This window comes from Sinohyriopsis cumingii, chromosome 9 (genome assembly GCF_028554795.1).
Source record: "Sinohyriopsis cumingii isolate HCF-2022 chromosome 9, ASM2855479v2, whole genome shotgun sequence".
In the NCBI taxonomy this organism is placed as follows: Eukaryota; Metazoa; Mollusca; class Bivalvia; order Unionida; family Unionidae; genus Sinohyriopsis; species Sinohyriopsis cumingii.
In genome coordinates this window covers 58,520,641-58,546,448 of record NC_142969.1, presented here as the reverse complement: position 1 = coordinate 58,546,448, position 25,808 = coordinate 58,520,641, and the positions used below count along the sequence as shown (strand labels likewise).

At 34.0% G+C, this 25,808-nt stretch overlaps 1 protein-coding gene across 1 annotated transcript in view; it reads right to left on the bottom strand.

Moving 5' to 3' along the window:
- The window catches only part of LOC149791889 (N-chimaerin-like), a 99,827-nt gene that overhangs the window by 53,523 nt on the left and 20,496 nt on the right, over nucleotides 1-25,808 (bottom strand). The window contains exons 4-6 of the mRNA XM_089970395.1: nucleotides 23,436-23,491; nucleotides 9,029-9,060; nucleotides 3,920-4,033 (exon numbers count right to left, since the gene is read on the bottom strand). Coding sequence (XP_089826521.1) covers nucleotides 3,920-4,033; nucleotides 9,029-9,060; nucleotides 23,436-23,491 — 202 coding nt within the window. The remainder of the gene's footprint in view (nucleotides 1-3,919; nucleotides 4,034-9,028; nucleotides 9,061-23,435; nucleotides 23,492-25,808) is intronic.

The following is a 25,808-nucleotide window of genomic DNA, read 5'->3' as shown; positions in this document are numbered from 1 at the left end:
ACTTATTTCCACCAACAAGTACATATAATCCACAGGAATCAATGTTTATATTCACATATTTATATATTAAAAAAATACCTCAAGATATATGTTTCCTACCTTAAATATTCTCAGCATGTTTTTTAATGTTTTCTAATTTCATGGTGTTTGTTTTTGTAATCATATCATTATATGTTTTTTATCTTACAGGTGTTGTCTAATGTTGTAAAGCGCTTACAGCTTCTAAACATTAGGCGCTATACAAAGTCCTCATTATTATTATTATCATTACTATTATATGTTTGTGTTTAAAATGTATATTCGACTACTTTTCACTACACTATTTTTCAAAACAATGTGTCCACTGTTTGACTGTAGATTTGGCAATTTCCTGTGATACTGCCTGAAGCAGTCTCTGTCTACATACAATTTAACTTTGCATATTTCACAGCCAATAAAGACTTCATGTCTGCTGCCATTCTGCAAACAAAGTTTGCATTTACCTCGCTTGTCAAATTTGACTGGCCAGTGGCAGTTACCTTCACTATCTATAGCTGATACTGCTGGCCGTTTCCTTCATCCCATGTAATCTGCAATAAACTGCTGTCCAAGATTTTTCGAAAGTCAAGCTGACACCATTTTCTTTCATGGTCAGAAAGGCATTACAAAGGGCTATATCAAATAAAAACCAGAACAGATACTTTCACCATTTCTTTGCTTTTCTGCATGTACCATATTGCATTCTGATCTGGTCAGCCAAGTCAACACCCATTTTCTTCTTGGAGTACATTGTGACCACACCAGGTGCAGTTATCTGCTGGCGAACACCATGTCTCTGACATCGCTGAACTACAGTTTCTTCTCCAGAGCTGATGTTGTTATAAAGAGAATGTACAAATTTTCTATCTTTCCATGCAGTTATTGTCAGTGTTTCTTCTGCATTGTTCTGAACTGGCCTCTTGAAAGGCTTCTGGGATTTTACATGGCTTCAGGAATATCTCTTCTATTTGCACGTACAGTTCCACAGCAGTATATTTTGTCAGTTTCCAAAGATTCGAAAAGGGTCGGGCTTGAAAAATAATTATCCATGTAAACATGGTGGTTCTTGCCAACAAGACTTCTTGTCAAGTCTGTCACAACTCGGGACCCTAGGCCATGTTCAGTGCCTCGACCTTCTTCACGTCCACAATATATCTGAAATTCATGAACATAGCCATTTGCTGGATGGGCCCTCTCCCATACTTTTATACCAAATTTGGTAGGCTTTACTGGCAAGTACTATCTAAAAGATAATCTGCCTTTAAATGCTATCATACCCTCATCAACAGCTTGATCCTTGGGTGGGTATAATTTTCAAGACACCTTTTAAGGACAGTTTTTAGAACTCGTCTAATATGACACAACTTCTCATGCCCAGATTGTCTCTTTGGAGGGTTGTTAGTCACGTCGTTAACAAGAAAATATTTTGACAGCTTTTCGAATCATTCTCTTGTCATTACATCTGGAATACCTGGTACTCCATAAAAGTTACCTGTGTTCCAAGCGATCTTGTATTCAGGAATTTGCGTAATACTAAAAACTACATTGTATTCCAAGAAATGCCTTCATTTCTGCTACCGAAGTAGGTGACCACTTGGGATCAGGCTTATCTTCAATTTGTTTTCCGGTGTATCTGTTTGTTTCATCTACCAGTAAATGGAATATTTCTTCCGGAAAAAAACGTAAAAAGAAATCTATCTCCCTTGCATTTTCTTCTAAAATAAATGTTGGCCCTGAAACTGCTGTAAAGTCGTCCATGTTTACCAGTCTCAAGTGTTCCAACCAGATTTCATCGTTGTGCGTTTCATCCTCAGATTCAGATAAATCTGAATTGTCAGGTGTCGAAACAGGACTTATACTAATGTCCGATCCTTCATCTTGAATCTGATTAATAATAATAATGTTTCCTACCTGAAATATTCTCAGCATGTTTTTTTTTATGTTTTCTAATTTCATGGTGTTTGTTTTTGTAATAATATCATTATATGTTTTTTATCTTATAGGTGTTGTCCAATGTTGTAAAGCGCTTAGAGCTTCTAAAGATTAGGCACTATACAAAGTCTTCGTTATTATTATTATCATTAAAATCAATGTCATTTGCAATATCATCACTTTCAAATCCTTCAAAACTAGCATCAGAATCGTCGTCGGAATACATGAATGTTGCCATTCTGTTTTGCTTTCACAACTGACCTCGTTTTCAATACAATTTCCCGCTTATATGCTGTAAAACCACTAACAGAATATGTTCATCAATTTTATGTAAAGACTACTTTCATTGGCTAAATGTTTTAAAAATGAACGGATGTTTGTAATTACATCCAATACAAAGCTTTAACATAAAACGTGTATATGCGTATCTGGGGTTTCCCAACCCTTGGCCGGAAATGCATGTATGAGCCAGCCGGGACAGAGAGAGTATTGTTAGCAGCTTTTATATGCATCTCTGGGGTTGCAAGGCTATTTTTATGGTCGCATATATGCGTCAGCAGAAGGTAAAGAGTTAATGTGGGATGGTCACCCATAGACACATTTTAGTTTATTTTCATATGAATGTTTGAGAAATCCATCTTGAGTATCCTAGCATAAGTTTTTTCTAAAAGCTACCAATCATGGGTAAGATAAATGGAACTGCCCTAAGCTTCATAATGAATATGAACAAATACAAATAAAACCAAACAAGATGTTTTGGAAATTTAAGAAAATGAAACAATGTTAACAAAAACTGACATGCAAATTATCCATGATTGTGACTTTGACCCCAAAGTCAATACAGTGGATGATTGTTTTGTAGACAGATTTCTATAGCTTCATAATGATTCATGCCAAGAGAGATTATAACGAGATTCTATGAGGAGGTTTAATAAAAAATTAAGTCAAACCTATCAACAGCAAAAAAGGCAAAACTTGTCGCTGTACACAAGTGATCTCTGTACACAGGATCACCTTCCAAAATTAGTTTTTGAACAAATCATGCAATGAATATTATTATTATTATTGTTACTGTATTATGATTATTATTATTTTATTGACATTGTTTTGTTTACTATTCAACACATTCATAAAATACATGTATACATTGTTCTCTGCCAGGTGAGACGCAGAAATATGCCAATGTGACAGGCTTTAAGGTGGTTGACACCAAATAACCCAAAGAAAATCAAAGGTCATTGAAAGGCAACTTCTAACCCTCCAGGGTGTTGGAAATTGGGATTGAATCCTAGACTGTACATCAGGTACATGATGAACACTATGCCAATGTGCTGTCCATGCATGCCATATGAGGTGAAATTTCTGCTTGAATTTATTCTTGCAACTTTCAACACTTTACTGGAAAACATTAAAAGTTGAAGCAGTAAAATAATTTGTTATCAAGGCCAAAATCGGGGCTCCAGGTAGACAAGTTGTGTAAGGCACTAGCCTTTACAGATAACTCATATCTCATCCCTGTCTGTGTGGGTTTGAGTCTTAGACTTGCACAGCATGGGTATGTGAGAAAGCTTGCCAGTCGCTGCTCGTGGGTCGGTGGTTTTTTTAAAAAAAATCCCGGGTTCTTCCTGAACCAGATATACTGCCCACCATATTTTGCATATCATGTGCTGAAAATGGCATTAAACCCCAAATAGCAACAACAAAACCAAAATCACAAAAATGAGACATATGAAATTTCTAAATATTAGCCACACAAAACTTTCCCCTACATCAGTGATGTCCAACCTTTTTGACACCATGGGCCACTGAAAAATATTTTTTTGAAGCTGAGGGCCGCAGCAGAAAACTGAAAACCAATGACTATATAGCTGTTCGAGCTCTGGCAGGCCATTTAAAATCAGCCCACGGGCTGCGGTTTGGACAAAACTGCCCTACATGTATCATCATCAATTGGACTTGCTCAACTCACCTAATAGCTAGTGTATAGGCATCTGGTGCCCGATCACTTTTCCTCACTAAGTAACTTCCCTCCTGTTCACATAGCAGCTGTTCTGCCTCTTCCCTTGTTATGTTGCCATGGTACCTGTAAAAGAAACAAATGTAGTCTTTTGCCACATATATATATATATATATATATATATATATATATATATATATATATATATATATATATATACACACACACTGGGCATTAAGAAGACTGGTATTTTATATATTAAGATATATCCACACATTAAGTAGCACGATTCTATGACCATCTGTAATTGACAAACTGACCACATGAAAAACTGAAACATTCAGGTTAATGATGACTGTGAATGGATGAATGTATTGATATACAGACATACACATGGATGCCCAAACGAAGACTGCTGAGCTTCAACAATGGCTCTTATCACAACAATACACAGTCTCAAATGATGAACAATTTAGCAAAAGTCTCAAGTTTAAAAAATTTACTCCCCTTCAATCTAAATTATAAAGGGTTTCTAGATTAGACTATGTTTGCAAAACTAGCAAAATCTGTGAAGGATGGGATAGGAAGTCTAAGCCAAATAACTCCATTCTCTCATATATACATAGTAAATAAATTTCTTCTTGTCTTTTATCATTTCTTTTATCTCTCTGTTTGCATAACAAACTAACAGTGTAATATGCCAGAAATGTGTGTGTGATTTAGGTTTTGAACGTAGCTTTAACAATTTTTCAGCCATATTGCTATGATATTTGCAGTGTGACAGTTTATAGTGATGTCCTGCACTGGGGCATCATGCCACAGACATGTTAGATGATGTCCCACCCACATTATCCTGACACCAGGTCAACCAGTCTTAACACTAACCTCTTAATGCTGAGCGCCTAGTGAGGTAGCTGTTAGTATCATTTTTTAAAGTGTTTGGTATGATTCAACCAGGGTTCGAACCTGCAACCTCCCACATCCGAGGCGGATGCTCTAGCCACTAGATTGCTATAGCAGTAATATGCCAGAAATCAATATTTAAATCAACACTTAAGTTAATAAAGAACTGAATTTAACTAAACTAAAATGAACTGAATAAAAGAGATTAAAAAAAAGACTGATTTGTTCTGTCAGTCCTCCTTGTAAAGTATTGATGTTTATTTTTTTACAAAACACACCCTTCTTTAATTAAGTAAATGTTGCTTAATTTATTAAGATTTTCTAATATTTTCTCTATCACACCTGTAATTGTAAAATTTTGACTTCAATTCTTGAAAGCATAAAAATTAAAGTCATTCAACCTGAAACTTTTTGTAAAATTGAACAGAACCTTAGACTGCTATATAGGTGTTTGGAAGCAGATGTAAACTTAAAACTTTGTAAGCTTAACATTACCCTCTGAACAATCAGGACCAATTCCCAATACAGTATTCCCTTACAATATTGTCCATGGAAGCCAGAGAGTATACTGCCTTATTGTATGAGCAGCTTATACTCATGGTAATAGTACAGTACTCTATCTTTATAACACTGTCCTTGGAAGCCACAGAGTATATAAACCTTATTGTGACCATCTTATAATGGGGTAATAGTACAGTACTCTATCTTTATAAAACTGTCCTTGGAAGCCACAGAGTATATAAACCTTATTGTGACCATTTTATAATGGGATAAAAGTACAGCACTCCATCTTTATAACACTGTCCATGGAAGCCAAAGAATACCACTTTATTGTGTGACCACCTAAAAATGGGTCAACTGGACAATACTTTTGTTATAACACTTCCAAGAGAGACAGAGTACACCACATTATTGAGGAACAACCTTATAATGGAGTAATAGTACAGTACTCTATCATGACAGCACTTGTTTATGATAGTCACAGTGTATACTACCTTATGATGGAGTATTTCTATTCTAAATGATCACTAATCTCATAATGCTATTTGGAACAGTGGATTGAAATATATTACATCATACTATTCATTTCATATTTAATAACTTATTAACTTGTTGTTGTTGTTAGGTTTAACACCATTTTTCAGCACAAGATAGTCTATACATGGTGGCCAGTATAACTGGTGGAGAAAGAACCTTGGAAATCCCCGGAAAGAACCACTGACCCACAAGAAGCTACTGGCAGGTTTTCTCATGCAACCACATTTGTCGTGCCTGAGACACAAACCCACGCAGACAGAGGTGAAATGTCAGTGATCCAGAACAGTAAGCACTTTAGACCACTTGGCCACTCAGGGCCCTATTAACTTTTTGATTGTCATGCACGTTATATCTATTGATATTAATAAAAATGAATGTCATTAATATTTTAAGTATGTAACAGTCATGTCAGTCAATTTGTACAAATTATCTGAGTTATATTTAGCATAGTAGAGAGCCTAAAAGGAGAGTAGTTGCTAACGATTTACCATCTTTAAATAAAGAATTTTTTTTTTAATTGATATGATTATTTATGTTTTTATCATTATTTGTAAGACCCTCAATATATTTAAATTTTCCTGCTGAAAAATGTAACACAACTCTAGGCCCATAGTACCTTACACATATGACAGATTTTCACTAATGCACCGATTACTGTAAATTAGTGAAGGCATCTTAAGTTGCTATTTTCATCATCAGATTGGTGTGACAATAGTATCAGATCAGCAATAGATTATCAATATCATAAAGTTTTGAGATACACCCCCCTCCCAAGTCTATGTAAATCAGTTTCCAATTCACTGCAATACAGAACACAACAGAGTAGCATGGTCACTACAATCAATCATGTCCACAGAATTAGTGGGTTGGATATAAACTGTAACAGTCTTTGGGCAATTAGAAAAAAGCCAACACAACAATGGAAACCTTGCCCCTGGCACTTTGACAGGTATGTGTCTTCAGTGTGCATTGTAAAGATCACCTCACTGATAACTTTAATGACCTGAACTAGCATAATCATCCTAATATAAACATGATGACATCGTAAAATTGATGTCATGATACAACTTCAGGCTCGTAATCAGATCACCACTGTAAATTATGCTAATGTCAATCCACTTCCATAACAAATACAGATCTTAGCATCTCTTTATTGTTACCATTATCTTTTATTTTACACAGATATTACTGAACTTAATATCTATTTGTTTTATATTTGATTTTGCTTTATCACACAGTCACTACACTTTACATATATGTTATTTGCAGTTTCATATTTTTGATAAGACATGTTAAAATATCACTTTATGTGATCCAAATATGTTCATGAAATTCGTGTGCAGTATTATCTTTACTGACTGGCTATGACTGAGAGAAAATTTAATTAATATTAGAACTTTTTGTTTTTACTATGAATTTTGGTGGCCATATTTTCTTATCAACTGCCCCAAGGGAAATGTGGAACAAAAGGTCACATCTGTCTTAACATGTGTTGAAAAATTATGTTGCTCGAGTCAAATATTCTATTTATTCAGAAGAATGGTTGCTATTTGAATTAAAATTAGTAAAAATAAAACTAATAAATGTTACAAGTTATTGAACAGTGCAAAAAAAAATACTAAGTTTATGAAACTCACTGAATAATGTCCAGCTTTTTACTCACCAAGGCTCACAAAAGCTGGATATTATTCAACTTGTTTCATAAATTCAATATGAAGTCACTACCCATTTGATATCCCCTATATATGTCAGGCTTATCCATTTATTTGTAAAGATTTATCTTCCCAAAGTTATTATGCAATTTTAGTTTTACAAGTTCCAAACTTTAGTTGGTATAATATGATCACTATTGTTTTGAGATGCCATAAAACACAACCACATACAAACACAAATTGCATATCAAAGTACTATTAGAGGAACAAACATATATATATATATATATCCTTGCCAGTTCCAAATCAACAAAATCTGACTGGTGATTCCTAGAGTTTATTGCAAGCCAGTTCCATTATATTTTAGTAACAGTAGAATATTTGAAGCAAGATTTCTGTAATTTACTGAAGGACTGGAAATATACATTCACTGTATTCTATATTGGGATCTGCAGCAGCTCAATTGGAAGAGCATCACACTTGTAATTCAAGGGTTGCAGAGTTCATACCATCCCAGACTATCCCAAGTTGGAATTCACTGTGTGACTTTACACTTTGCTCCAATTTTCTTATTACGATATAGCCAAAATGTGCTCAAAGTGCTTTAAAACCAAATCAACCAACCATATACTATTATATAACAATTAAAACCAAACCAACCAAGCATCTATCATTATATAACAATTAAAACCAAACCAACCAAGCATCTATCATATAACAATTAAAACCAAACCAACCAAACATCTATCATTATATAACAATTAAAACCAAATAAACCAACCATCTATCATTACAGAACAATTAAAACCAAACCAACCATCTAAAATTATAGAACAATTAAAGCTAAACCAACCAAGCATCCATCATTATATAACAATTAAAACCAAATCAACCAACCATCTATCATAAAACAATTAAAACCAAACCAACCAACCATCTATCATTATATAACAATTAAAACCAAACCAACCAACCATTTATCATTATATAACAATTAAAAGCAAATCAACCAACCATCTAAACTTATAAAACAATTAAAACCAAATGAACCAACCATCTATCATTATATAACAATTAAAACCAAACCAAATAACCATCTATCGTTATATAACAATCAAAACCAAACCAACCAACCAGCTATCATTATAGAACAATCAAAACCAAATGAACCAACCATCTATCATTATAGAACAAAAAAACCAAACCAACCAACCATCTATCATCATAGAACAATGAAAACCAAACCAACCAACCATCTATCATTATAGAACAAAAAAACCAAACCAACCAACCATCTATCATCATAGAACAATGAAAACCAAACCAACCAACCATCTATCATTATATAACAATTAAAACCAAACCAACCAACCATCTATCATTATATAACAATTAAAACCAAACCAACCAACCATCTATCATTACATAATAATCAAATGTGAACAATATCTTAGTTAATAGGTTTTTCTTGCTGCACCAAACTTGTGCTTATTAAAAAAGTTGTAGCTTTACAGTATGTTATACTTACTCATTTCCATAAAATGTAGGCCTTTGTGGAACCTGTAAAAAAGTAAACAAAGCGTAACTGAGATTGCTGTACTTTACACAGTAATATACTGGTGATACTTGAACATAAAGCTTTGTAAAATGAAAAGGATGAAAATCTTCAAAAGGAAAACAAAATACAGCAGTCAGCTAAAAAAAAACAAATAGGAGTCCTTCAAAAATTAACTCTAATTTGTACTCATATAATGATCACATTAGTTTTAAAAACATAAGAACCACATTTTACATAATACCCACACATACCCTAAAAACTTCACACTCGGCTTTTTGACACAAATCATATATCTCAAAGGGTCTGATGCTGTACTGGCCAGAAAGAATTGTCAGGAATTCAAAATAAGACCATTTGTTCTTTTCAACTGATGAGTGTTGAAATCATCTTTGATATTTCTGAGCAATACAGTATCAAGAATTTCAAAGTAGACATGTGAACTGGCAGCTAGTTATACTGTACAGCATTGCTGTAGTGTTCCCTTACATTTAATATGTCAGATGGGCTGACTTTGTAATCGTCACAAAATAACTGAGAAGATGACTTTGTTGATCATTATTATTTACTCCTGCACCTTCCCAACTCCAGTTTTTGATGCAGTGTTGTCAGTTGTTGAAAATAGATTAACAAATTATCAAATTACATGCAAGCTTGTTAATCTCATTTCTGTTTTATTTAGGAACTGTTTCTTCTTGCATATCAAATCCAGAAATTGCTCTCAAGCAATTAACTTTAACTGAGTTCAACATCCATGCACCTAATTTTATCATTTTTAATTTTCAAAAAGAGGACAGTAAGTATATTTCAATGGTCTCTAAGTATCAGGTGAGCATTGCTATCTTCTGTTTAAAGATGTAAAGTTTAAAGATGTAAAGTACAAATCATTTGGCAGATGTCATATGTCTTTCAAATAATAATAATAATAATAATAATAATAATAATGAGGACTTTGTATAGCACCTAATAATTAGAAGCTCTAAGTGCTTTACAACATTAAACAACACCTTTAAGATAAAAAACACATAATGATATGATTACAAACACAAACACCATGAAATTAGAAAACATAATAAAAAAAACATGCTGAGAATATTTAAGGTAGGAAACATTATTAGGTCTTGTTCTTGTTTGCAGTCAAAATAAGTGAGTTTTGAGAGCACTCCTGAATGGGATCACTGTGTCTTTGTGTCTAAGTTCAGTGGGCAATTCATTCCATGTTGCTGGGCTCTGGTATACAAAAGAACGCTGTCCATATGACTTTCTTTTCATAGTGGGAATAATGAGTATACAATTGTCAGAAGAGGAGCATAAGTATCTTGCTGGTCGTGTACCCTGGGACACTGGCTATCCATGGTCGGATGTCAGAAACAGGAACACGTAGAATTTGTTTTCTGTGATTCTGTGTTTGATTCTGAATCGAATGGATAGCCAGTGTAGGGTACAGACCAGCGGGAAGGTGTGCTCTGATTGTGGTACTCTAAGTATGATCCGAGCAGCTGTGTTTTGAAGTTTCTGGAGCAGATACTGAGATGAACCAGACAGAATTGAGTTACAATAGTCCAGTCATGAAAGTACTAATGAACACACAAGTGTTTTAGTGGCATCAACTGAAAGATATTTGCGAATTGAGCTGATGCATCTCAGCTCAAGATATGCAGCCTTGCATATGTTCATGACATGTTGGATGGTAAAGCTAATACTTAGGGTCTCTTTAAAGGATGGCCAATTCATGTATAACACTTAAAAAATGTTTCTGCTACTTGTGAAATGATTCTCTAATGTTGAACTTAAACGCTTCTCCCAAACTGGTTAGTGGGTGATGTTTGATGATGTTACCAAATTTGAATATTCCTCGTGTATTTAATCGTTTGTGCATCAACATTGGACATAAATTACAAAATTAGCCATTCCTTGACAATTTGTAAGAAATTTCAAAAACCCTTGTTAATAGTCAAATATTTTGCCCAGGTTACATAGTACATGTTGTTGTAATATATTTCAATGGATGGTACCTGACTCTACAAGAAGCAGGGGAGTATGAAGGATTTTATTCTGAGAGGATCTGTTTAGAAGAAGTGGTTCAGTGTACTAAATGGCTAATATTCTTGTTTTTCACCTAACAGTGTACAATTTGAACAGATGGGAGGGAACCTAACCATCTGACACCCTACTCCCCTATATGGATTTCTATATGGAAGTAAATTTCTAAAGCCAAGCAGAAATAAATGTGAAGATTTTTCCCACGTATTCGAGAAAACAGCCGAGAGAGATTCCTCTGACTGAAGAGCTTGCCTTTCTGTGAAGCAGCCTGAATACCTGGAATGTTCCTTAAATTTACATTGGATATGATACTGCTAATGTGATTTTCAGATTTTGTTAGATTCTATTGCTCATGTGAATTCTACCTACCAGTAATTTGCATGTTAAAATGCACACAGGAACAACACAAGTTATATCTCACATGAGAATCATGCTGCAATTTTGGTGTACTTGTAATTGTGAAGTGGTATTCAGTACTTCTAAGCTCACAGTGAAAGTACCCTAACTACATTCTTTTTTAATATGATCTGCAAAAAAACTTAATTTAAGTACAGTTGATGCCACACTTGCAATCTGTACAACATAATTTTGCATTCCAAAAAGTTGTATCAATTACCATTCATGCTTTCAAATGCAAAACATGAATACAAATATTAGGCCATGTTGTTGAACAAAAATCTAGTAAATGCGGTATCCGATGTAAATTTGCTGATACGTGCCTCTCACTGTACAACACTGAGAATTAGCAACAGAATTTTATAACAAGTTCATATTATTAACATCATTTAAAAACTTTTTACCTGAAAGAAGGCTGTTTCAAAATATGTGTATTTTCATAAATCTTCTTACAAATAGTTGAATTTATTCCATTTATTTCAGATTTATTTAATATATAATCTCTTTTTTAATTTTACTGCAACAATGTTATCATCATGGTGAGTATTATATTGTCATCATGGTGAGTATTCTATTATCATCATGGTGAGCATTCTATTATCATCATGATGAGTATTCTCTTATCATCATGAAGAGTATTCTATTATCATCATGAAGAGTATTCTATTATCATCATGGTGAGCATTATATTATCATCATGGTGAGCATTCTATTATCATCATGGTGAGTATTCTATTATCATGAAGAGTATTCTATTATTATCATGGTGAGTATTATATTATTATCATGGTGAGTATTCTATTATCATCTTGAAGAGTATTCTATTATCATCATGGTGAGTATTCTATTATCATCATGAAGAGTATTATATTATCATCATGGTGAGCATTCTCTTATCATCATGGTGAGTATTTTATTATCATCATGAAGAGTAATATAGTATCATCATGAAGAGTATTCTATTATCATCATGGTGAGCATTCTATTATCATCATGGTGAGCATTCTATTATCATCATGGTAAGCATTCTATTATCATAAAGAGTATTCTGTTATTATCATGGTGAGTATTCTATTATCATCATGGTGAGTATTCTATTATCATCATGGAGAGTATTCTATATTGGTCTGTAAAATCATTTCTGCTTGCAATATTCTACAGCAATGAACCTTGCATAAGCTTGTTTGTCCATACAAGCTTCTTGCCCATGCAAGCTTGTTGTTTATCCATTAAGGACTCACAGTACTAATTCAACTCCAATGGTAAACATATGGAAACACTATCATATTCAAAATTCAATAACTTAAAATTTCTGGGTGCTGATAATGACACCTATAATTCTTCATGCACATCTAACCTTGGTGCAAGCTTATGTGTGGAGAACACCATATGACCCGTGGCACTTTGTTTACATACATGTGCATGAAACATGTGTTATTGATTCTGCACCAAATGAATCAGGTGCTACTTTCAGTACTGAGTACTCCTGAATCAAGCCTGTAAAAATGTGAAAATTGCATCAGTAGAAATTTGTCAATATTTTTTTTTACATTACATATAGGATAAGCTCTCAAAAGATATTTTTCCTAAAATTTTAATTTTCATTATTAACCAATTATGGACCACCAAACCTGTAAATACTCTATTATTTCTTCACCCATTTCTAGACTGGTTCACAGTTCTTCCGTATAATTAGTACCATGTGTCCTTAAAGATTGTTGTTTATTAATGCAAGATTGTTGTTAGTCCTTATTAGCTTGTTCTTTAAATAATTTAGGCTTGAATAAACTTGTAAATTATAATATTTAGGATTGTACAAGCTTGGAGCAATTTTCTGCAAGCTTCCAAGATTTCTTTTATGTGGTTTGCATAAGCTTAAATATTTTTCAGTGCAGGTTTGTGCAAGCTTGCCACAAGTTTCCAAATACTAGCTTGCACAGTAACAGTTTGTGCAGGGTTGTTGCAAGCTTGCATGAAGAGCTTACCATTTCAGTTTGGATATACTGCAAACATATAGAGTTTCAAATATTATCCTTAGATTTATCAATCAAATTTCCAGTGAAAAACACAAACTAATAATTGAGTATATACCGTAGGTAGCTATTAACTGAGAATGTTAACATGAAAATATGTGCACTGCTATAAGGCAGATGTCAGGTTTACCCAGTCCCCGTCAAACATAGTTGATCTTGATATATTTTTTAATTTTTTAACATAACTCATCTTGAAACTTAATATTTTCCTATTAAATTTTGACTTCAGGAGAGATATTATTTGATACAAAGTAATAACTATATTAACAGTTTTAAGCAGTTTTGTAAATGGAGAATATTTTATGTTGCAGACAGACCATCAATACGCACAATGCACCTTACACCATTTTGAAAGATGAATGAATATATACTCCTCATAGTGCAAATGTATAAACTGCTACCAAACAAGTTACATCATAAATGTATTAATTCAAGTAACTCGGCAAGCACTGACTTATAACTTGAAATGTATAACTGCTCAGATATGCCCTATTATAACTTCTACTTAAAGTGGGACAATACAAGAGTATATATCAATACTACTTAAAGTGGGACAATACATGAGTATATCTCAAAAATACTTTAAGTGGGACAATACAAGAGTATATATCAATACTACTTAAAGTGGGACAATACATGAGTATATCTCAATACTACTTAAAGTGGGACAATACCAGAATATATCTCAATACTACTTAAAGTGGGACAATACAAGAGTATATCTCAATACAATTTATAGTGGGACAATACAAGAGTATATCTCAATACAACTTATAGTGTGGCAATACAAGAGTATATCTCAATACTACTTAAAGTGGAACAATACAAGAGTATATCTCAATACTACTTAAAGTGGGACAATACAAGAGTATATCTCCATACTACTTAAAGTGGGACAATACAAGAGTATATCTCAATACAACTTATAGTGTGGCAATACAAGAGTATATCTCAATACTACTTAAAGTGGGACAATACAAGAGTGTATCTCAATACTACTTAAAGTGGGACAATACAAGAGTATATCTCAATACAATTTATAGTGGGACAATACAAGAGTATATCTCAATACAACTTATAGTGTGGCAATACAAGAGTATATCTCAATACTACTTAAAGTGGAACAATACAAGAGTATATCTCAATACTACTTAAAGTGGGACAATACAAGAGTATATCTCCATACTACTTAAAGTGGGACAATACAAGAGTATATCTCAATACAACTTATAGTGTGGCAATACAAGAGTATATCTCAATACTACTTAAAGTGGGACAATACAAGAGTGTATCTCAATACTACTTAAAGTGGGACAATACAAGAGTATATCTCAATACAATTCAAAGGGGGACAATGCAAGAGTATATCTCAATACAACTTATAGTGTGGCAATACAAGAGTGTATCTCAATACTACTTAAAGTGGGACAATACAAGAGTATATCTCAATACTACTTAAAGTGGGACAATACAAGAGTATATCTCAATACTACTTAAAGTGGGACAATACAAGAGTATATCTCAATAATACACTCATGCAGTTTTGAGAATTTTCAATGATTTGTAAATGTAACACTCAGTTCACTGGCTTGAATATTGCTTGTTTTTCAAGCATGTAGTTTGTTATTATGAACTACTACTGAATACATGAACAAAAAAAACCAACAAAGCTGATGGCTATCAATGCATCATTCATACCAAATGGATTATTTTATCACCATAATTATACTGAGTTTACTGGTTCAAGGTTATAAAGATCAAATTACAACAATCAATTGCATGATTGTGCTGGGACAACAATCTACCCATATAAACACAAATATCATGCAGAAAGTATAAACAAATTTGTGCATATGTTACCAAATTATAAGTTTTACTACCAAGAGTTTCTGTATGGCTTCCGAATTACTTTAATTGATATTTTGTCTTCAGAATATGTCATACAGGAGAGAGAAGTTTTAAAAAGAAATAGGTATTTGATGTTTTAAAGCATTATTATTCCTTTTTATTGCATCAGTATATACCTGTCAATTTCTGCTGCCAAATATTCTGCCAAAGCATTTTCTCCAAAACTTTCTCTGCATAAGTAGGTATATATTGTATTACCAACTAAATCCCACGCAAATGACCACATTATCTATCCATTATTGCAATTTAAAGTAAAAGGATGCTTAATAACATGAAAATAAATGCATTATAAAATGCTGAATAATGATAAGACACAATCAAACAAACTTTCATTCAAATAAAGCATCCCAACCGCACAATTTTACACTCACTCACTATACCACCACACCATCCCCCAACTCACACAAATGGCTGAAATTAAAGTACTGCAAACTGCCACTTTAAACGCACAGTACCTCTTTCATGGACATAGTTGTGACTAAATGAACTAAAACTCCAGTGACAACATAGCTAGAAATAACTGATTCAAAGTTACATGTATTTTTTCATCACATAACATTTTTATTACCAGCCCAATGTTCAATTTCTTCAGTGAAATTGGTCATTTAAGACAATGCACCTGGCCATATGTGCAGAGCATCATGGGAGGTTTGCATAACAGTGTCAACACAAAGGGAGATTGTTCTTAAAGCATATATATTCACTGGTATGAACTTATTATGATAACCTCTAAACCAACGAAATTTACCTAAATGGAAATCTTTTAAGAGCATAGTGTGGCTAACTGGCTATTTGCATAAAATATATTATGTACTTTTACATGATCTGAGTGAACTTTAAATAGTGGAAGTGTTCACATAGGTTCAGTCTCAATTTGCTACCAGTGAGGAAAATGTCTCCTTAGAGAGGATGTGATTGGCAGTTACTACATGACAGAGTAACTCACAGGTTGTACCTGTTTGCTTTCATAGCACTGTTAATTAGCTATAAGGGGGATGGAGCTCAGAGCATTCAGCTCTGTGCATCATAGTAAATAAGTGTCAGATTTTCTTTTTACACCTCATTTGATCTTGGTACATGTATATAGCAAAGCTGGATCTACATGACCAATCACAGCTAATGTGTACCTTACAGTACCTATCCTTCCCATCATTAACCAACAGGTGGTCTTCACTGGTGAATATCAGAAAAAAAACTAAAAGACATGAGTGCCTCAAAGGGTCTAAACCTACTGGCTGAAAAGAATGTCCAGGAATCCAAGATACCAGTAAGACAATTTTTGTATGCAAGTGTCAAAGCTAATTCTGAGGTGATAAGATTTGTTTGTCCAAATGATTTTCAGGATGACAACTGTCTTGGCTATATTGGATGCAAACTTACCACAATTATCATTTATGGCCAACAAAACATAATAAAAAGTCTTTTGGTGAAAACTAGACCCTGATATGACCATCCATTCGGAATGTGCAGTCATGACAAGATTTTGAACTGGATGTCAGATTGGCATCATTTTCTTTGAGGAGCAACTTTAATACCGTAAAAAGGATTATAATGAAATATCCATGTCAGTCTAATTTTTCTGTAGAGAAGGAGTAGTGACATCAAGATTGTGAAGCTGGCTGCCATTGTGGCCATTCTGGACATAAACTTGGCACCATTTTCATTTACAACTAGTCAGCACAAAATGTCTTAAATATGACCATCCATCGAGGAGGAGTAGCAACAAGAAGATTTTGAAGCTGGCTGCCATAGTGGCCATTTGAATGTACACTTCATTTACAACTAGTTAGCATAGGATGTCTTTTGTGTAAATATAACCATCCATTCAGGAGGAGTAGCATTAAAAAGATCTTGAAGCTGGGCAACAGGGTGGCAATCGTAGCATTAAAAAGATCTTGAAGCTGGGCAACAGGGTGACAATCAGTTTGGCACCAGTTTCATTTATGATTGACTTCAACTAAAAGGAATAATCAAATAAAAACTCCATGTCCATGTGACTTTTCCATTCAGGACAAGATAGATAAAGATTTCCAAGATGGCTTCCATGGCAGCCATATTTGATGTTGGACTGGCACCTCTTTCTCTAGGAACTGGAAGTCATACAATGTATTTCAGTGAAATACTGATATGACCATCCATTCTGAAGGAGTAGCATATTTTTAATGATTGCTACTGAGGAAGTCATATTGGATGTCAGATCTATGCCATTTTCACTTAGGACCAGCTAAACATAATAAAAAGTCTTTCAGTGAATACCTCATGTTGATCTGACCATTTAATCAGAAGCAGCAATAACAATATTTTCAAGATGGCTGTTGTAGTAGCCATACTGGATGTCTGAGCAATACCATTCTCAATTTGTACTAAGAATACCATGGGATGAATGTGTATGTAAAGTTTCACGCCAATCCCCCAAGTAGGTTTGAAGTAATGATTAACAAACTTGTTCTAAAGAACAGATGGACAAAAAAAACTATGAACAACAGGACAATCAATAAACTCTTTTGACAAATAGACCCCAGATCCTGGTCCTGGATCCCTCACTTAGTCTGTGCATCCTGTTTGCCCTCAGGAACTATATGTAGTTTGACCCAAACAAACCCTTTATTTTAAAAATCAACAGAATGTATGTACATTAAGCATAGCAAATTAATCCAACAAAATCCTGTTCCTTGTTGTAAACTAGGAACAGGATTTAGATGTTTTATTGTATTAAAGGTTAAAAATAAAATTCATACAAGCTTCCTCAAATAAAGTGAAAAGTGACATACAAGATATTTGTTACAAATAAAAGTTACAGGGTTAGAGAAACTCAAGAATAGATGACTGCTTGGAAGACTATCTGGAAGAAAAACTTAGTAGCCAAACTTAAATATCCCAGCCTTTATTACAAATGCACTCTCTTTATAAAATGTTTCCAAGGTTTTGAACAAAATTAGACAGTCGTGATATCACAACATAAATGAGGTAACTAAATAACACTAGGAACAGAAACTGCAGCAGACATCAAAGGGATTGTGTGGTGACTCTGAGCATCCATTGAACTCTCAAAATGTATATTTAGACTGACTGTGTCATGCTTACCTATTACCAAGCAAAATGCAAACACCTGGTTCATCAATTTGAAAAATATCAAATTACCTGAAAGTGTCACACCTATCAGCTACATACTGAGCACTGAACTTTGTGATATCAGACTTCAAAAGTGTATACTGTATCATGTAACATTAAAATATCAGGTTTCACTCCATGCCTTTTATAGGGAGACAAAAATGGGAGTTGTGAAAGAATTATGTAACAATCTGCTAGTGTCCTCCGTAGGATCTCAAGACTGGAAGTCCAAGGTCACATCATATCAAAAGCTACAAGTTCAGTACATACATGTAGAAATTTACAACACCAAATTAATTTTTTTGCATGTTTCAGAGGTCAGGGTTGTTTTTTGTTATTATTATTTTTAAATCACACATTTACAGCACTTCTCCCATAAAAAGTCCTGGACGATACCCCAATAAAAAGTCCTGGACGATACCCCAATAAAAAGTCCTGGACGATACCCCATAAAAAGTCCTGGATGATACCCCAATAAAAAGTCCTGGATGATACCCCATAAAAAGTCCTGGATGATACCCTATAAAAAGTCCTGGACGATACCACAATAAATTTGTTAAGATGATGCACATGGCCTGCATGTTAACTCACACCCAAGCTTCAACAATGAGGCCATTTCATTTAGTCAGACATAAATAAGTGCACACTAAAACTATACCCCAACTCCGCAGTCACTACAAGAGATAAAATGGTATTGAAATAACAGGAAAATAAACAACATTCAGCACTGATATTAATGTAGAGTGTGGGTGGAAATGCATGTACAAAGACACTAAGTGATCTCTTTGTTAAGTGTTCACCAAAATTTGCTATAAACAGACAAAAATGGGGTGGGGCTGGCCTTATTATCAGGCATGGGCTTACTACTGGACGCAGTCAACAACAGAGCGGAATTCTGATATTAGTGCATTTAGTATGTGAAACCAGATCCAGATATATGGTTCCCACGCTTTTCTAAACATAAATTTCCTGGTCATTTCCAGGGCATTTCCAGGATGAAATTCATTTTTTTCAAGGTTCACATATGACCATTACTGAATGGAATTAAAGAACATTTTAGATTAAAAAACATGTATTTTCTAATCTAAAGATGTTTCTCTTTCAAGACTCACCAAAAACATCGAAGTCAGAAAAGGTGAGCATGTACAAAACCACAAAATGTATCACATGAAACAAGTTTGATTATATTCCTATAAATTGGCATGTAAAGTCATTTAAATGTATAGAATAAAAATTCTGATTTTTTTTTGCTGCATCATGTTGCTATGTGGGAACAACATAATGAACATAAATTATGTTTTGTTTCCTTTCAAACCTTTAATTCTTAAGAATTCTATAGCAATATATATATATATATATATATATATATATATATATATATATATATATATATATATATATGCATCTCATAGAAAGTAACATTTCCTATTACAGTATTAAAAAAAAAACAATAAATGCAAATAATTAGAATCTTGTCTTGTAACAAAAAGTTTTAACCCTAAATTATTTGTGCCAATAAAGTCACAAACAAGAGTTTTCAAACAATATAATCTCCTTAAGACGATCTGGTTAAAAATCCATCATTTAAAAAACATTTTCAAAAGGATTGATTTAAAATTTTTACAAAAGATCTTCAAAATTACATAATGGTCTATAAACAAAAATAAAATTCTGTAAAATCAACTTTTCTTCTTGGAATTCATTAACCCAGTCCCAAACATGTACTGATACAGGGGCTCATATCGATTTTTAATATATAATACAAGGGACGATAATTTCTCATTTCAGCTCTGAGATTCAACAATCTGGACTAGAAATTTGGCTTAAAACAAATAGCAGTCCATTTTCCTTCAAATATTCCCACCCTTTTTTCATATTTGGACATTTGGGTTGGGATCAGGGGTCACTACAACTGCATATAATAAATTTGGTATTTGCCACCAAAATACGGTAGTGACATACGGTAATCACTTACCAGCAGGCCTAGAAAATTTAAACTTATGTTATATCGACTCATACCTGCATGAAATCAATAGGAAAATTATTTATTTTCTTAGAAATGGCAAGTATTATAATTGTTATGTCATTAATCCACTAACAGACAAGATGAAACTACAGTGTAGATGAAATCTGACCCAGTACTGACCATTTGCATTACTAACTAGTCACATAACTTCACAAATCTCAAATGACGACATCAGAAGTCCAATATTCACTTGATATCAACAACAAACTCCTTTATAATGTTGTTGTAAAGAAATTCAATTATATTAAATGAAAGTGAGATACTTTTTGTAAAAACAAGCAATCTGGCCAGTCTGATTTATCAAGCAGAGAGCACATGTCAATGTGGTAGTCATGTGATACAACTAAATTTCAGAAGTTGTTCTCGGAATATATAAATATGGAGAATTTTGTGTTCTTTCATTTTTGTAATTTTATTACAACCAGTATACAACTTTAATATTTTTTTATTTTTCTCTCTACAACATGTGGGTTGTTAGATTTGTGTCCTCATGCGACTAGCAATGCAAATCACAAGTACCAGGTCACATTTCATCAACATCGTAGTTTTATCTTGTCTTTAGCAGACATAACAATTTTAATACTCACAATTTCTGAGAATACAAGTAATTTTCATATCGATTTCATGCATGTATCACTCGATCTAACAACATTTAAAGTTTGCTAGGCCATCCGGTAAGCAGCTACGCTTTGCCACCCCCAAGTTGGTCTCTTGTGATGCTAGACTGGTTTTTATACCTTCCAAGTAAGGAAAGATAACAATATCTAGCTGACTTTGAAAATAAAAGTCTAGACGAATCTAATCCCCACTGGGCGTTTGGATTGAATCAGCATATATGTTTTTACAAGCAACTAAATGATATATACTGAACCCCCTGAATATTCTGGTTAGAACTCAATACATTTAATTTATGATCAGTTTAGTTACGACTCAATTACGTGACTGTTTTGGGCGTCAAGTGGTGGTGGAAAATTCCCAGGTTTTTCACAACTTTCATCAATATTTGCAAAATTCAAGGACTTTTCACGGTTGGGATAAAAATTATCATTTCTCCCAACTTTTTCCCGATTTCCCGGTAGCATGGGAACCCTGCAGGCAGATCAAGTTTCTACAAACAGCCAATAAGAAATGAGCTTTTAAAATAAATGTTATCTATTACTGGTCACAACCAAATCAAGTTCAAACTCAAACTAAAGATTTTCAGGGACTAAGTATTGGAAGTGGGGGGGGGATTTTTTACTTTTCTTTCACCTCAAGATAATTGAATTACACTTAGCAATTTTTGAATGTCAGATCAAAAATATTTTTTCAAGCTATCTGGGAGCCAGAAATCAAAAATAAGAAAAATACACAACCCAACCCCCACACCATCCCCAATTTAGATGGTTGATCCTTTGTAGACTCAGGTCACAATCTAAGATTCATTACCCACAAATGATGTCCTGGTCTATTTTGTAAGCAATTTTTCCTCTCTCATTTTGGTGGTATACAGGAGTTAGATTTTGGCAATCTTAAACAGTATCATTTATTCCTTCACATATGAGCATTGCGGTGAAGTTCTCTCCATGTACTTTGGTGATAGTGCACAGTGAGTAATAAGGAATTGGTGCTGATCCGGAAGTGAAACTATTGCAGGATGCCTCGTCTACAGTCCAGCCTCTCAAAAGAATGCTGGTTAAAATTACAAGAATTTCAGTGGAGTTCATCTATGATAGCATATGACTTACCAGGATTTGGACTATGTGGAAAGTTCAGTGCCAACAAACGAATGTAGAGACTGCAATGTAGGTAAGTAAATAAAGTACTGCATCTTAACATAAAACTACAAACAACACAGACCCAAATCTGCCATCACATCATCTACATAAGATTCAGTTGTTGTTGTTGTTGTTCTTGTTGTTGTAGGGTCTAATGCCATTTCTTAGCACAAGATAGGCTATACATGACAGCCAGTATAAATGGTGGAGGAAGAACCCAGGAAAACCACAGAAAGAACCATCGACCCATGAGAAGCTACTGGCAGGCTTTCTCACATACCCACATTGGCTGAACCCAAGACTCGAATCCACGCAGACAGATGGCAGTGATCCGTAATGGTGAGCACTTTAGACCACTCAGGGCTCCTGTAACAATTCAATAAAACATGTTGCATCTTCTCAGGTCTAGCCCAATATCTGGAACAAGGTGGACCAGTTGCCAGTTAACATAAGACAAAAACTTCACTAAGTGATGGCAGATCTGGATTCGTGCAATGTGCTAGGACTAATCAGCAGAATAACATATACCCTGATACGCTTGTACATGATGTGATGGCAGATCATTGTCAACATTGTTTGCGACTAGATCTGATTTATATGCATGCATATATGGTACATTTCTTTGACTGTTAGGACTAATCAACAGAACAATATACACCTTGATATGCTTGCACATTATGTGATGGCTGATCACTGTCAACACTGTTTGCGATTGGATCCGATTTATATGCATGCATATATGGTACATTTCTTTGACTGTTAGGACTAATCAGTAGAACAAAACAACAGATATCCTGATTTGACACTGCATTATGCAACTGTATATCTGTCTGGTGTCTGCAGTTGGTTCTAAATTGTGCAAGTTTTATACTGCATATTTTTACCTGAACATCATGATGTATTCAAGCTGCTTTCAGTGAACTATGATAAAAACTGTTTAAAACAAAAGGTTTTGCAGAATGGTGTGTCTGCAGGCCATTTTTCAATGTCATTGGTTGGGACAAAGACTTCAACACTGAGCTGAAGACACTGCTGGTGGATGACATTAGGACCACTATGTTTTGCACTGATGTCAGACAACACAAAAATAACAACATATTACTTACATCTCTAGTGCTGACAATCTTCTTGGGTTTAGGAGCTTCTTTCTGCAGCTGATACACTAAAATCAGAAAAAAAGAATCCCCTGGCTGAAAATAATTTCCATTAATTCAAGATAAGATTGTTTCTTCTATCCTTTCATTCTTTGCAATCACATGTGCTTAGCACTGAAACTTATAATTTCTGATATTCTTAAGAAACTCCAACATAACAAATTTGGTAACATATAAATAATTCTTATATGCTGAAGTTAGTATGTTCACAAGATACCCGTAAGTAAGGTAAAAGATTTCTTAGTTTTTTTAATCTGATATCATGGACAGAAAATCACTGAGCTTTGTACTGACAATGTCAAAGTGTACCCACAAAGTAGCTATAACAAGAGTTTCAATATCGCTACCATGGTGTCCATAATGAATGTCTGATCAATTCCATTTTCATTTAGAACCAATTAAGCCAAAAGTCTTTAAATGAAAACCTCTTTTCACAATGACTATCAATTCTGAAGATGTAACAACAGCAAGATTTAACAGGGAGCCAACATGGCCACAAAACTGGAGGCCTAATCAGCACCATTTTCATTTAGGATCAACTTATATCACTCGATGTCTGAGGGCAAAATTTTCATTTAAGACTAACTAGATTACAAAACGTGATTAAGTGAAAACCTCGTATCAATATGGTCATCCATTAAGGAGTAGCAATAACAAATTTTCAAGATGGCTGTTGTAACCTTGATAATGGATGTCAGCTCAGCAATATTTGTATTAAGGACCAGCTTGACATCATAAGAAGTTTTTCAATGTCAATATGACCATTTACTGAGGAGGAGTAGCCATAACAAGATTCTCAAGATGACCAACATGTGGTCATATTGGATGTCCAAGATGCACCATTTTCATATAGGACTAATGTCCTAAGGAACCTTCATGAGAAATCCCATCTCAATATGACCATTCATTATAAACAAAAATTCAAGCTGGCCATGATAGCAGCCATATGAGATTTCTGAGCAGTGCTATTATCATTATGAACCAGCAAGACATTATGAGAAGTCTTTTAGTGAAAAACCAATGTTGATATGACCATCCAATAAGAAGTAGAGACAGCAAGAGTTTCAAGATGGCCCCATGATAGCCATATTGGATGTCAGACTGGCACCATTTTATTACAATTCATAAACCTGTAGTGAAAATCCCAAGATGATATGACCATAATGGTTAGTTTACTTTTTCAATTGCTTAAATTTATAGTTCTATTATATAAACTTCTGTTTGGAGTTAACTGTAATCCCCAATTAATACACCATTTCTTGTCTGAACAAAAATAAACAACAAGGGTATCAAATTTCAGCTGATGACAGAGAATGGAAACACTTCAACATTAACATTCTGTGTTAATTTAGTCAGTTGGGTGTTTTACAGCACATCATCAAAAATAGGCTTTTTATTTGCAAAGAAATCGGAGTAATGTGCCTTGCCAAAGGACACCATGGTATGCAACCGAAAGCTGATCTTATGGTAGGATTTGAACCATTTCAGTTAAGAGTCCATCATGCTAACCACTAGCCACTGTGGTTCAAGAATTTGTGTTAAAGTTTTACTTTCAAGATTTAGTATGTAACATAATGTAACAGTGGAATTACAACACAGAGATAAATACTCACTTTTGTAGTGCTATAACTGTATTTACCATATGACCCAGTCAAGCACTATCAATATTTTAGTAAATACATAGATCTATTTGTACAAACCAAGTCTTGCCAAAATGTAAAGCCTACAAAAGAGGACACTGTCATCAAATATTTTATGCAGTAATTCAGTATAAGAATCAGTAATTTTATTGATACTCTTGATTAATAAAGAACCAGTCTTAAACAAACCAAATGATACATTTTTGTTGAACAATACATTCCGCTTCCCAGTGTACCCCTCCTCCCACTGCCATATATGGGTCTATTTTTTGTACTAAGGTAAAAGTTTTCACATACATGTCGGTCAAGTAACTCAAACTTCCTGTTTTTGTGATAGATACTGTGACTAAAACTATATCATTCAAAGTACTGAATACAGTAAAAGCCTTGGATCATTTGGTTTTCAGCTGATGATGTACAACCTTGATTAAAACCTTAACATAAATATACAATTTTGTAAGGATGTTTAGGTCAATTCAATCCTACCCCTCTCTTAAGTCACTGATTAAGTCTATGATCAGCCTATGAAAAGTAAGTAGAACTTGTGAAAAGGGAGGTGAGGTGTTGTGCTGATGAGTTGGAATAAAGTTCTAAGCTTCGATTCTGGAGCAAATCTAGTATTTATTAAAAAGAAAATTCTGTCTTCCTATGTAAATACCAGATACATTTCATCATGTACTAGCAA